At 40.5% G+C, this 15,782-nt stretch overlaps 1 protein-coding gene across 1 annotated transcript; it reads left to right on the forward strand.

Moving 5' to 3' along the window:
* Positions 1-6,812: 6,812 nt before the first annotated feature.
* Positions 6,813-8,309, forward strand: LOC107276728 (phospholipase A1 EG1, chloroplastic/mitochondrial). The gene has a single exon (XM_026025596.2). It carries the CDS (start codon positions 6,824-6,826, stop codon positions 8,144-8,146), a length of 1,323 nt encoding a protein of 440 aa, XP_025881381.1. The 5' UTR covers positions 6,813-6,823; the 3' UTR covers positions 8,147-8,309.
* Positions 8,310-15,782: the final 7,473 nt, after the last annotated feature.

Genomic DNA, 15,782 nt, shown 5'->3' on the forward strand with positions numbered 1-15,782 from the left:
CGCGGACCAAATCGATTAGATTCAGAAAACAAGAAATTATAAACGTGTTAGAGAAACCACACACTTTTTACTGCTGCACAATCAAGCGCATCTCAGATCGATCAGATTCAGAGCTGAGGTGATCTGATCAAAAGGACGACGTCGCACGGCGACGGGGCCCAACCTAGCTACGCTTAGCGTCGACGTGCATGTCGCAACGCCGACGATGACGACGACGACGGCGACGACATTATTACGGATCTCTCTACCTTTTTCTTGCTGCATATGCATATCATCAGCTCTCATCAATCTCTCCCTCCAATCCGTCCACACCTACACCCTGACAACGACCCGGCCGGAGAGGCAAAGTCGAACGCCGACCTGACCCACATGCATGCAGGAAACCAACACGCACAGATTAATATCATACTCACACAGTCACACTCTCTCCAGTGGTGAAAAACGATGCCCATTTTTACCGACCAAACCATCTGAAAATGCATGGTTACTGATTGAAATAAAAGTATATAGAAAAAGTACGGAAATGAAAACCGAAATGGTTTCGATGTTCTACCGACCGTTCTCTCGATTTACCATATTTTCCTAGGAATTACCTTTTTATAGTATTGTAGTAACCACTATTTTTAAATATTGTAGTACATGTGGCCCATTTACCACGACAATCACTAATATTTATATTTTCGTAGGTATATATCTGCAAATAGCTATTTATTACGATATCCGTTTCTTTCTTGCTTGACATTTAGAATGCTGTCGTAAATCATGATCATGTGTCTTTATTTAAAAGACACGTGATCATCTATTTAAGAACAGAGGCGGATAGAAAGACAGTAATAAAACTACCGCTGATTGGTAGCTCGATCGATTCCTGTGCCGACCTAGCTGACAGGTCCACACAAAATTCTCCAAATAAGTGAATTGCGACACATAATTTATGCACATTAAAAGTTTTGAGGACTATCTCCAAAATTGGGGAGGTCCTCTTTCTCTTGGCTTTTGGAGGGACAATTGAATTGAATTGAAGCTAACAATGGCTGTGGACACTTGCACATCACCAACCTAACCCTAATAAAAGCTCAAAAGTGAGCCAAGGAAGAGGCCACGTAATCACAATGGGGTTGAGACTGTGAGAGGGAGCAGCTAGCGTCATTAAGCTTGGGGATAATATTGTTGTTGTTGATTGGGAGCATGGGTCATGTACAAGGAGATGGTGGTATGGCCTTTGTTTGTGCACGTAGCTAGCTAAGGGAGGAACCGGCATTTCGTCCCATTTTGTTGTTGTTGTTCATGTCATGTCTTGACTTTGCTTGTTCCATTGATTGCTGCTGATTAAGCTTTGCTGTTGCTGCTGGCTTTTCTCCCATCAATGCCTACACTGCCTCGGTGTAGTCATCATATTTTTTTCCCTTATGACAAGCAAGTACTTTACATCCGCTCCCTTAAACAGATAACGTGAATCATATAATACGTGCAGTTAAATTTTAAAATTTTAATATACTGATGTATATGTAAAATATTAGGATTTACTATTTGGGGACTAGGTTAATAGATTTATCATGACAAACGATTTTAGAAAGTTATTTTTAAAAATATTTTTCCAAGTACATAGTAAGAAAAAGTAATGATTGAATATGCTCTTTCTAGTAAGATGTGTCCAAAATGTAGGTTTAGCTAGTGATTTTTATTTTATTATTTTTGTAGATATTTTTCAATGAAACTCTCTACTCGTATGATATTCAAGCATGCGGTCTAAATAATTTGATAGATATTGATATATGCTCAAAGTTTGAAATTTTGGTTTGAGATGTGAAAAAATGGACATGTATTAGAGCATGTGGGCTCTATGGTGGAGGATTTTTTTTTTCAGGACTTGGTGGGCTCTATGCCTCTATACAGATCTATGGGCCTTGGGGCCTCAAGTAAAGGCCCATGAGTGAAAAGCGGGAAGGGACGAAGGGTCATGCACGGGAAAGGCCCAAAATCGGAAAGAGAGTTCCAGAAAATCTCCATTTTTAAATAACTGAGACTGGACACTTCATTTTCAAAATTTGATCATTCTTTGTTTTTGCAAAAAAATACAAATACTAAAATATGAATTATTATTAAAGTGTATTAATAATAAATGTAAATTTACTATCCAAATTCTACGCACTGTAGTCTAATTATTTATTAGTTATTGATGGTCAAAGTTAAAATAGTTTTGATTTCCAAATATTGTTACTATTATTCATATTTAAAATTTAAAAACTTGTATTTTCTACAAAAAAAATATAAATATTCAAAAGATTTTGTATTATCAATGTATCATTCATCCTAAACATAAGCACTAAAACTACATTCATTGAAGTTTAGTGCTCCATTGGAACTTAGAATTCTTAAAACACGGTAACAGGAAAAATGCATGATTAAAGTGTTCTACCACCTTTCATAAGGATTGAAAAAAAAAGGGGGCAGAAATTCTGCAGGAACGACCGTTTGTATGAAGAGTGGAAAAAACAGTACAAGAATTAGAATAAACATGGTCAAAAGGGGTGCTCTTTTTTTTCCCCCAAGAGGTTGAACCTCACGTTGAAATTCCTATGTTATAAGTCAATATGAAGGAATATCATAAGATTTTTGGATAACTATTTCTTTGATCTAGAGAAAGAAGATTTTTCTATAGGATTAAATGCCTAAAAAAAGCCATTGTTCCAAAGTAACTCGTGAATATCTTTTTATGTAAATGGAATAAATATCCCTATATTTGCAACACCATTTGAATGTGAGGATAACTTCTTGTCCACACAGCTACTACTACCTCCGTCCCAAAATAAGTGCAGCCATGGGAATCCGTGTCCAACGTTTGACCATTCGTCTTATTTGAAAAATTTATAAAAAAATTAAAATATATTTAGTCACACATAAAATACTATTCATGTTTTATCATCTAATAACAATAAAAATATTAATCGTAAAAAAATTTCAAATAAAACAAACGGTCAAACGTGAGACATAAACAGTATAAAACTGCACTTATTTTAAGACGGAGGTAGTAATAGACAAAGTTGTTTAATTGCGGGCATCAGAATTTAAACCCTTATTCACATATCGATATTATTTTACACCGTACCCGCAGTTCCACCATCGTACTAATGGTGCCTGCCTTTTGTGACTAAAGCAAATGCAAAGGAGGTAGACAAGTAGTAGCTATAGCACTGCACTTCACTAGTTTGTTGGGAATTTTGCCGGATCAAGGAGGAAACGAAACGGGAGCATGGTAAAGATAAAAATCTCCCATACATTAATTTGCTGAAAGATATTATACATGTGTAGTACTCTCTCAAGAGTGATCAAGGTTACTTACGTTAGAGCATCTCCAACCACCTCTCCAAATCGAACTCTCCAAATACCCATATAACCAATTCTCCATCTGATTTGGTTAGTCAAACTAGTAGTTCACTCTAACAGTCTCTTCATCTACCATCTCTACTTTGACTCTATGACACAGGAACCCACATGTCAGCCTCTTCCTTATTCTTTCTCCCCTTCCTTCCCATTTTCCTATTTTCTAGCATATGCTTCCTTCCCCAATGGCAGGAAACAAGCGGCGGCGGCAAGCGGGGAGGGGACGGCGAGCGGAGGCGGCGGGCGTGGCGAGCGGCGGCCGGCGGGCGGGGGCCAGCGGCCGCTGCGAGCGGGGGGCGGCGGGCTGCACTGCGTGGGGGCCCGGCAACCGCGACGAGCGGAGGCGAAGGACGGCAACCGCACGGGGGCCGGCGGCCACGGCGAGCGGAGGCGGAGGACAGCAGCCGCACGGGGGCTGGCGGGGTGCGCCGCACAGAGGCCGGCGGCGAGCGGCGCTGCGCGGGGGCCGGCGGTGGCGGCGAGTGGAGGATGGCGGTCGCGGCGAGCGAAGGGCGGCGGCTGACGTGCTCGAGTTCCTCCCCATGTGTCGTCGTGCTCTTTCTGTGCTTGGTTGCCGTGTGGGGATGGAGGAGATGGGCTCCGTGGGGCCCACCATTGGCCAACCAAATAGAGTGGCCAAATTTGGCTAGTGGAGGGAGGGTTTTGGCCAGCCGGATGACTTAGCCATCCGGTTGGAGGGACTGTTGGAGCACGTTTTTTTTGCTAGAATGGCTAAAATTTGGCTTGGAAAGTGGGATGGAGAGGCTGTTGGAGATGCTCTTACTTCACATTACGAATGACACAACACACAAAGGTGATCGATCGAGGAGTACATGACGTCTACCACAATGACGCGAAGAATGTGGAGAGAGATGGTACATGACCTTTTTTTTAAAAAAAACATGGTACATGACCTCCATCTTGTTTATATATAACGCCATTAAATTTTTTTAGAAACGTTCAACTACTCGTTTTGTTCAATTTTTTTTAACAAATGTAAAAAAAATTTAAGTCAAACTTTAAAGAACATTTGATAATAAATCCAATCATAATAAAAAAAATTACAAACATTTGACTACTTATTTTATTCAAATTGTTTTTAACAAATGTAAAAAGAATTTAAGTCAAACTTTAAGGAATATTTGATAATAAATCCAATTATAATAAAATATTTTTATAATAAAATGAATAGTTATATATATATTTAAAAAATTAACAACGTCATATATTAGAAAATGAATGGAGTATATATATTTGTGAGGAAAAAGAAGAGGGTGTGACAGCCGTGTTAGGTAGATCGATGCCTACAATTCTTGTACGAAAGAGGGCAAATGGCTTGTGTTTTCTGCGTGCTATGACGAGGGGACGACACCTCGCAGGTGTACGTTCGATCGTGCAGCTACCTATCTCTTCCCAATACTCCGGCTGAGTTTAGTTCCAAATTTTTTGTTTAAACTTTTAACTTTTTTATCACATTAAAATTTTTCTACACATATAAACTTTTAATTTTTCTATCACATCGTTCTAATTTCAACTAAACTTTTAATTTTAGCGTGAACCGAACACACCCTCCGTCTCAGTCACAAAATATCTTGTCGTTGTATGATGCGTACGTGCAGTCGTCACTAGTTGAAGTGTCGTTTGCTTTGGTTTAATTTGTTTGTCATTTTACCAAATCTCATGTTAAACTAGAGAATGTATCGAACCATATTGCTACCCTTACCAATTACTCCCTCCGTTTCATAATGTAAGACTTTTTAGCATTATCCATATTCATATGGATGTTACATATATGTTTGTCTAGATTAATTAACATCCATATAAATGTAGATAATGCTAGAAAATCTTACATTGTGAAACGGAGAAAGTATATCCTAACCATCTTCTTTCTGAAAAAAAAAACAAAACAAATACTGAAATTCCTTGTCAGTACTAGTTTCTTTTTTAAGAAAATACTACCAGGCCTTACCTTGTAGTGTGTGATTTTATAACCAAAGAAAACATAATAGTTTTATACAAATATATACTTAAAAAAGGAAAAACAGAAGGAGTACTACAAGCGTTGTAACCAATCAGCACCTATCTTAAGGGATCATTCATCCTATACATATGCAAAAGAACCTCATTTTGAATAGCAGACCACCAACTATCAAAGAAAGGACCAATATTCTGAAATATCTTTCCATTTTGCTGTTTCCAAATGTGCTAGCAAGCTGTGAAGAAAACTTCTAAGAAACCTTTCTATCTGAACCAAAGTCTTGCTAAGATCACAATTTGAAAGAAATCAAGAAGAGAGGTATTCCAAAAGATACCAAGTTTCTACCAGCACTTTTCACTGAAACGACTGAGGGATAAGAGGTGTAAAATAGTTTCTCTGTGCTGAGAAGGGCAGAGAAAAAAACATGTTAGGTCAGCATCTGGTGGAGCACATTTCTTCCTATCAAGCATGTCTCTTGTGTTTAGCAGATCATCAAAGAGGAGCCAAATAAAAACTTTGATTTTCATCGTACACTTGGTCTTCCAACTTCCATAACCACTAAGGCCATGTTTGTTTCAGTTTAAGATTATTGTAATCTAGATTATTGAGCCAGATTGCTGTAAGCTTGATTATAATAAGCCGACATAGAATAAGTTGTAACATATTTAGAGTGGATTACCATATTATAGTAATTTGGCTTATAATTTGTAATAATCTACCATAATAAGTTATCTGTTTGTTTCAGTTTACTTTTAATAATCCATATTATAATAATTTTAAGCTGAAGCAAATAGGCCCTAAGTATGGCCGAGAAGCTTGTAAAACTGCAAAGTTCAGTTTATAAAAACACTTGGAGGTGTAATTACTTTGATTCTAAATGAAACTCGAAAAGTCCACCTTCTAATCTGACAAAGGTTAAATTAAGGAGCTTAGATCCTCATGAATTCAATGAAGGCCTCCTCAGGCCTCTCGTGAGTACTAGTATTCCTGGTGTTATCTCTATATTTACGTTAGTATTTCAATTAATTTTTCATTTATCCATCGAGTTGTTATTTGTAATTTGTAGTTATTGAATCTGCAAACTCTATAATAGTTGACTAAGACTTCTTGAAAGCAAATGCTGGAATGGAGTTTCATTGTTAAAAAAAAAATTACATTTGAAAATTGCTATAGAACCAACATTTCGGCGAAAGCTCTACTAAATCAATGAAATCATATTGATATAATAACTTATAAACACTAAATATCAGTCCACTAACAAGAATAGATATTTATCTTAAAAATCAAAACTATATGAGTCAGGTTCTATCTTCACTTTCTCTCTCCCAAACTTTTGGACACGTGGCTTCACCACAAGATGCCAAGTCTACGCATATATCACGCCTAATCCACAAGCTTGAGCAGCGTAAGTATATATAACTATTAAGAGGGATGCAACCTCGACGTTGCATGCACCATCCCATGGCGTTCACTCCAACCACGCTCGAGCTGCCATCCACCATGCCACCGGCCGCCGCCGCCGCCGCCGCCACCCGCCACCGCCACGCGAGGCCGGCCGGCCACTTGCGCTGCGCCGCCGACGCGGTGTCCACGGCGCCGGCGGAGCGGACGGCGGCGAGGGTGATCGCCACGAGCTCGCGCACGGCGTCGGCGTCGGCGGCGTCGGGCTCTGTCGCTCGCGTGTGGAGGAAGGTCCAGGGCTCCGGCGACTGGGACGGCATGCTCTCGCCGCTGCACCCGGTGCTCCGCGGCGAGGTGGCGCGGTACGGCGAGCTCGTCGGCGCGTGCTACGCGGCGTTGGAGGAGGACCCCTCGTCGCCGAGGTACATGAACTGCAAGTACGGCAAGCTCCGGATGCTGGAGGACGCCGGCGTCGCCGGGGCAGGGTACGAGGTGACGCAGTACATCTACTCGTCGCCGGACGCCGCCGTGCCGGGCATGGAGGCGTCGACCAGCGGCCGCGCCAGCTGGGTCGGGTACGTCGCGGTGTCCACCGACGAGACGACGCGGCGGCTCGGGCGGCGCGACGTGCTCGTCTCGTTCCGCGGCACGGTCACCCCCGCCGAGTGGATGGCCAACCTCAGGAGCTCCCTCGTGCCGGCGAGCCTCGCCGCGCGCGGCGGCGGCGGCGGCGACGTGAAGGTCGAGTCGGGGTTCCTCAACGTCTACACCTCCGCCGACGAGACGCGGCGCTTCGGCTGCGCCGACAGCTGCCGCGACCAGCTCCTCCGCGAGGTGTCCCGCCTGTTCGCCGCCTCCCGCTCCGGCGGCGAGGACGTGAGCGTGACGCTCGCCGGGCACAGCATGGGCGGCGCGCTCGCGCTGCTCCTGGCGTACGACCTCGCGGAGCTCGGCGTCGCCGGCGGCGCCCCGGTCACCGTCTTCTCCTACGGCGGGCCGAGGGTGGGGAACGCGGCGTTCAAGGCGCGCTGCGACGAGCTCGGCGTGAAGGTCCTCCGCGTGGCGAACGCGCGCGACCCGGTGACGAAGCTCCCGGGCGTCTTCCTCAACGAGGCGACGACGAGGTCGGGGCCGCTCGCCGCCATGCGCGGCGCGTGCTACGTGCACGTCGGCGAGGAGCTCGCCCTCGACTTCGTCAACCTCGGCGACCTCGCCAGCGTCCACGACCTCGGATCCTACGTCGCGTCGCTCAGGGAAGGGGTGGTCACCGACGCCGAGGCGGCCACCGGCGGCGTTCTCGCCATGGCGATGGAGCTCGTCGGGAGGCAATGGCAGTCGAAGGACGCAGCCAGGGGGATGATGCAGTCAACTGGCTTGATATGAGAGAACTCTCCCTGTTGCAAAAACTCTTTTCCTCAATCCTTTTGGGCGTTCAAAAAAAAAGATATCTATGTTGCAGGGAAATTGTTTTAACAGCTCGAGTGGATGTCGACCCGTTGATTGTATGTCATCTAAATTATTATGAAAAAAATTAAAAAAATATAAACAAGATGGATCAATATATAATACATCAATTCACAAACATGCATGTTAAAATTCAACTCCTACAAATTGTAACAAAAATAACAAACAAAACTCAAATTACTATATGTACATTTACAATTAAATTTGTTATTTTTGTTATAACTTGTAGAAGTTGAATTTGAACTTGCATGTTTGTGGAGTGATATATTAAATATTGATCTATCTTCTTAATTTTTTTGAAAATTTTTCATAATCATCTAGTTAACATGTAATAAACGGATGGACGTCCACTCTAGCTATTAGAATCCATCTCCCTCTGTTGCATCCATTTTTTGCAGAGATTTTTCCCATTGGCCACTGAGTGTTAATTAATTCTTAGAATATGTGTCCAACATAATAGTTTTATTGACTATTTTAGTCTGTAAATTAACAAGCAGAGGTTTTTTGGTTTTTTTTTTGTTTTGGGAGAAAAGAGGGATCAATCCCTTCTCTTCCATTGTACTCTCATTCTTTTGCTGTTAAGAAAACAGTCTCTCTCATTTGCCTCAAATTAATTTGTATTGTGCTCTCTCTGCCTCTCTGGTCTATAGATAAGTTGCAACTCCCTCCAGTCAAATATTTGAAGTTTATGACAAAATCCACTTATACTTTTAAAATTCATATCACCAATATTTTTTTTATAAATGCTTAGTTTATAAACAAAATGAATGACATCAGTAGGTTTGCCTTAAAAAAGTACTACTCCCTCTGTCCAGAAATATAAGGTATTATGTCTAAAATAATATAAATTAAGGAAGAGAAGTAGTACATATGTGTAGTTTGAAAAAGCATCTTTGGCATAATAAACAAAGTAGTAGTACTGGTAAGTAGTACATTAAGTACATTCTTTGTATTTTTTTTAGTTTTTGACATGGATAGTGTGGAGTAGTAGTAGTAATATTAGAAGCTCTGCTCGCCCAAGGAGGGAGTTTGCTTTACCCAACTCCCCTTTTTGATAACAAGGCAAAAACCTCCGACCCGACATTCATGAGTTTCGAATGAAGAATGAAGAGTGCCCTGCCCCTCTTTTTTTTCCCTAAATCTTGGATTTGGAAGTTGGTAAAGACCCACCCCTTGTTTAAGTCAGAATGAGTCCCCGAGACATTGGCTTCCGCCAACAGTGAACTATTAAGGATCGCATCCCGCGCATATTCCACATTATAGCCAGCAACTGATTCAGCTTCCGCTTCTGGGAGATCAGACGGAGCTCGATTAGTTTCTGCTAGACAAGGAATAAAGAACATAACCAATACGGGGAACAAGGGAATACCGGACCATATCTGCTTTTGTGCCTGACAATCTCACGGAGGGAGTACTTCTCACAGAAATCAATTGATGGGTGGCTGACAATCCTGCTTGCTTTGGGAGGAGATAAATCCACTATATTTATGGATATTTCTAGGGACAAAATCTCCTATACTTCTGGATAGAGGGAGTATCATAATATTGTAAACCTGTTAGATACTAAAAACTTATTCTAACGTAAAATTGATTACCATAATTTTAAAGGTTTGATTGAATCTTGTTTTAAACAAAAAATATTTTTTGACTGGAGGGAGTACCAACATTATTTTGAGGAGTAGATTTTTCTATCATAAATTTTGTGTACATTCTCTTATTCATCAGTTGCAAGTGTGAACACACAACTCACATATTAAAATAAGGTAAAACCCTCCATCTCTATCCAATGATCGGAGAGACGGAGAGAGAGAGAGAGAGAGGGGGGGAACCCAGCCAAACAAAGTCAATATCCAAAAATATGGAATTATTCGGACCACATCAAACTGAGGTAAAATCCAGTCAAACAAACTCAACATAAAAAACATGAAATTATCAGGAACTCATGGATGAAGGTTGAAGAGTGAAGACAACAATTGGCCCGAAAATTTTGGGCTTTGATAGTTGCCATCTCTTCCGCGATCACTACAATCTTCCTATACTCTCAAATTATAACATTCTAACAGCCCCATCTTTTAGTTTATGCTTATACTTATTAGCCAAAATTTAAATTTTTAACTTTAAATTTGGAGTTGATTTTGGGGTTTTCTCATCGAAGTTTATTTTCCAGCCTTTGCTTTTAGATCGTTAAGAACGCGTATATAAAAGTTTTATTCGTAAATTATTTTTCATTTGCAAATATGCCGTTTGGCTTAGGGAGCCTAAACTTTCACAAAAAAATTACCACGGTACATCTTCAAGAAAACATCATCCGTTTGACTTTTGTTAGAGTGCTACAATCCATCAAATCCAATAAATGACAAAATATCTTCTAAAATCTTTCATAAAACTTCTTTTCACATCCTTCATCAGTAAAAAAAAAAGAAAAGAAAGGAAAGAACGAAAAAAAAATCCGGTCCATTCATCTCGTCTTCTCCGCGAGCCTCTTCAGTCTTCCCTTCCTCCGCCGTGGGCGCCTCCCTGTCGCCGCCACCTCTTGGTCCCCTTCTGATCGACGGCGCCGGTGCCACAGATTTCTCCAATTAATCCACACGATCTTGGGAGGCATCGGATCAAGTGCACAAAATCTCAGTGCAAGTTTCTGAACATCTGGAAATTTGATTTAGAGAACACCATGCAAATGTGGGAAAGGGTACAAGCCAACATGTGCAAAAAATGATTTAGCTAATGTAAATTATGTCATGCGGTGAATGATTATCTCCCATTTGCTACACCGATCTGATGATTACAAGGCTGAATGTTTTTCCTAGGTACCATTTCTTCATATCACGATGCAAATGGTAGAGTTAATTAAGCGAGGGGTTTTTAAGAATAAAACACAACAAGGTGTCAATTGGTTCGAGGACATATGCGCTATTCAGTGCAAATGTGAGGATTGGTTTTCTTCTTTTCTTGCAAAATAGCCACCACGCGCCATTTTCTCCAAAGAGCAAAAGGAATTCCATATATAAAAGGAGAAAATTGCAACCTAGAAGGTATTAGTGACTGGGATCCCTTGCTGTCATACGCTTCATAAGCTATTAATTATATACTTTCGTTGTGATTAAATGATTAAAATCCCAACCTAAACACCTGGAAGTGCTAAAGGCAAACTATGAATTTATCTTGATAAAAGAGCTCATATCTGTATTTCTCTTTGTTCTTTCATATAAAATGTCCATTGTTCTTTTTTTTCAATTAGTAAATCATTTCGTGAAAATGTCGATGTATATTTGATCGTTGAATATTATTTGCCTTCTTTCAACTGAGATGGAGTTTGCCTTGCCTTGCCTGCAGCCAAAAGAGCAATGAGAACAAGGCTAATCAACTGTCCATGTACTTAAATATTAAAAGCTATTTCTTTACTACCTTATTGAGAATTGGTTTGAATTTAATAAATTTTCAGGCCAAAGTGTCTGAAAGTTCAGTTTGCACACCGTATCAGAGGACTTATTTGTTGTTTGATGGGTTATTAGATTAGGCACCGTATGGTGTATACTCCTACTTAATTTGGTTTTTGTTTGGTATTGAATTATGGATGCTGTCATCCTCATCCATGGTTAACACAAGATGAGTTGGCAATCTGATGGGAAAAGTAGAAAGAATTCCTAAATGATTGCATGATGGTGACTGGTAAGTGCATCCCAAGAGAAACAGGTCATGTTAAAAAGAAATAGTGTTTTGCATGTTAACTTGCTGCACACTTATGTAAAAGAGACCACCTAAGTTTGCCTGTCCAATTTCAAAGTAGGTAGACTCTTGGAGTTGACAGCGAATGGATCTTTTTTAAACTGTATAATTTCTTCTACTGCAATTCTGGATAGTAGTCACTCCATTTTAAAATGTAGTTATTTCTACTAGTTCTTTTGGAGGGGAACCCCTCCCCTCCGCACGTAAAACGGAGCGATATATTAATATATAATTAATTACGTATTAACTAAAAAAACTTGAAAAATTGATTAATATAATTTTTTAAAGCAACTTTCCTATAGAACTTTTGCAAAACACGCACCGTTTAATAGTTTGAAAAGCGTACACGCCGAAAACACGAAAAACGAGGGAGATGAGTTGGTAACTCTGGGAAAGAACTCAGCCAGGAACGAGGGTGAAAGGATCATAATGTCCTTCATTAATGCATGGAGGACTTGTGGAGAGTAGGGTGGCTGGTTGGGGTAAAAAAAACAACTAGAAATAGCTACATTTGGGATATATTTGAATCCTGAAAATAACTATATTTTGGAACGGAGGAAGCAGTTGATGTACATTAGCATTTAAAATCTGCTCTTAGAATATCTCTAATGCTGAGATATACTTGCAGGTTCACTGTTCTTATGCTTATTTGGTTATATAATCCTTGTTATTTGATTATTGGTTATATGATAAGCTTCTCTATACAAGAATACTTGCAACTGTGGGACTTAGTTGATGGACTGATCTTACAACAGGATATCCCTGACCAACACACTTTAAAGTTTTCGAAGTCAGGAACTTACACAAGCAAGTCCGCTTACCACACCTATTTCATTGGGTCGATAAAATTTACCACATGGAAGAGAATATGGAGGACTTGGACGCCCAAGTGTAAGTTCTTTTTGTGGTTAACGGTGAATAACCAATATTGGACATCGGATTGCCTTGAGAAGTTTGGAATATCACACTCAAAAGTTTGCCCTCTCTATGAACAACAGTAGGAGATAATACAACACATCCTTGTGTTTTGTGTCTTTCCCCGTCAAGTATGGTACCTAATTATAGAAAAGATAGGCATGGAGACCTCAGGGCCTCAACCTTCCTCAAGGCAATTCTCTAGCTGGTGGTCTCAAATGGTCAGAGGTGTATCTAAGGAAGATAAAAAAGACTGAACTGTTATCTTAGTGGTCTGGCAAATTTAGAAATACAAGAATGACAGTGTATTCAACAATGCCACACCAAGTACTGTTGTCGTATTGGTTGTTGTGGCAAGGGAGAGTTTATTAGGGCAGTCCCAACTCTCTATCTAGGATGGTGTCTATGGTATTAACTATATTGCCATGTAGAACTTTTAGTTTATGTGGCACTATATTAATTAAGAGAGAGAGTGAAGAGAGGAAGAAACTAGGTCTCATGCAAGACACAGCATCAACACGAGAACCTATGCACTAGACACTATCAAATTTTGCATTGGGAGAGAATAATGTCTTCATAATAGATGAAGAATAAATATGATTGGTAGAGAAGAGAGATTATGTATTTATTAATGGCTCACTTTAAGAAACCGTGGGTTGTAGAGTGTAGTTTCTATTGTGATGTCTTATTGACATGGCACCATAGTCGACACTGCTTATGAACACTATGGGTTGAGACTGCCCTTATGGTGTACCGCTAGAGCAAGAGCTCTTAATGAACTCTTGGCCCGGTTGCTCCCCACTTATGAGCTTAGCTCCTCACATCGCTTCAGCAACTTTTTTTTATGTGTTTTCCTTTTTTTAGAGTGTTGTCAAGCGCTCTGCTATACATACATTATCTTCTCTTTAATGAAATAAAACGCATGGCTCTTGTATTTTCGAGAAAAAAAGTTGTTACGATGGACACAACCATAACAAGAAAATGAGCTGTCAAACAATGATGGTTACTTTCCAAGATGCTCTACTACAAAATATCATTCCCACATTATGTTATAAACACAACCATAACAAGAAAATGGGCTGTCAAGTAATGAGGGTTAGTTTCCAAGACGCTCTACTACAAAATATTATGCCCACACTATGTTTTCAATGTGTTGGGTAGACTAAATAGAGAAGGTTTGTTGCTTCATTAATCCTTGCAACGGTGGAATTAAATTTGAAAATATAGTGTTCATTAGTTTTTTTCTCAGAAATATTTCGAAGGTAACTTTTTTTCAAAAATATACATCTGATCTCGCACAAACGTAACGTAAAATTGATGTGGACGTGACAACGCGGGCGACCACGGCTCGAGACTGCTCGGTCTCGTACGGCGGGGCTACGAGATTGAGCGGTCTTGCGTTATCAGCGAGCGAGACCGAACAGGCTGGATCGATTAATTATGATTAGCGATTAATTAATTAATTGTTAATCAAGATAATTAATCACTAATTATTATTAATTAATTATTAATCAGGTAATTAGTCAATAGTTAAGTGGCAGCACTCGCTAATTAGCTGAGACCGAAGTTCGCTCTCGCTTTGTACTTGTGCGAGACCGGTCGGTCTCATTATTTTCGGTCCGCGAGACCACTCGACCCGTGTCGTCACGCTCACGTCATCTTCATGTAACGGTTATGCGAGATCGACGGTATATTTAGGTAAAAAATGTTACATCCATAATATTTTTAAGAAAAAACAAATGATCAGTATATTTTTAAATTTAATTCTACAATGGTGTATGAGTAATCAGTATGAATTACTGCTTTTGAAAGTACAATCTCATTCACATATTACACAGCCTATATATACAGTTTTTTTTAATACGCAAAATGCGTATCACTGTAATACAAAGATCAGGGAAGTTGAGACAACCAGGTACCACAAATATATACATGGTTTATTTATATTTGGGCATACAAACGCGCGACCAAGTGGCTAGTACTATCTGATAGCATTAATACAGTTTCTGTTTTAAAGAAATATAATGCAGCTTGATTGCACATAATCTATACATGTCCACGACGAAATGTTTGTACTTTCAGAATCATCAGTGAATTGTGTAGCTGTCAGAAGAAACAGAGGGAAAACGATGTGTAACTGAAGAAAGAAGTGCTAGCGCCGTTTCTGCACCGAACAAAATCCTAGCTGGAGTATCTAGCAAAGTTGCTGACAACATCTTCTTCTTCTTCTTCTTCTTCTTCTTCTTCTTTTTTCTCTGAACAATGCTGAAAGCATCTTCAGTTGAGGTTGGCTATACCAATACTTCACTGCCAAATAGTAGTAGCAATGGTTAATGCAGAATTCCAGGGTGTTAAATTAGGTTCAGGCTTCTGCCTCATCGAACTCCTGCTTTACGAGCTACAGCGACGCCTGCATTTCTTCCAGCGTGTAGCTGGGGAAAGATTCCACATCAGAGAGATGACGAATGCCATCATCCGATAGATCCATCGATAGATCGATCCATGGCTGCATTGGTTGCGTCGCATTGCATTCCATCTCGTAGTAATCAGTGAGTGCTCGTCGCACTCACACAATCAGCTCGCGTTCGATCGATCGAAGCTAGCAGCTACCTTTCGCCGAGCTCAGAACGGCACGTAGCAATTCAGATACTTCTCTTCGGGTTTAATTAGATTCGGCGTAGCCAAGGGGGAGAATTTTGGTAGGTTTTGACTGCCAAATATAATACACATTCAGCTCCAGCGACTGTCCGGAGTTCAGAAATGTTCAGAGATGTAGAAATGTTCAGAGATCGTACTTATCAAGTCTCGATCGAGATGTGACCGTGTGTCTACTGACAATGTATAGTAATACACATCGCTAATTAAGCCTGATAACGTGAGGACAGCATCAGGCAGCCAGATGAAAAGGCATGTG

This window comes from Oryza sativa, chromosome 1 (genome assembly GCF_034140825.1).
Source record: "Oryza sativa Japonica Group chromosome 1, ASM3414082v1".
Classification (NCBI taxonomy): domain Eukaryota; kingdom Viridiplantae; phylum Streptophyta; class Magnoliopsida; order Poales; family Poaceae; genus Oryza; species Oryza sativa.

What these genes read in the sequence shown, in the direction of transcription:
- LOC107276728 (XM_026025596.2), top strand. Translation starts at nt 6,824, where the DNA reads ATGGCGTTCACTCCAACCACGCTCGAGCTGCCATCCACCATGCCACCG.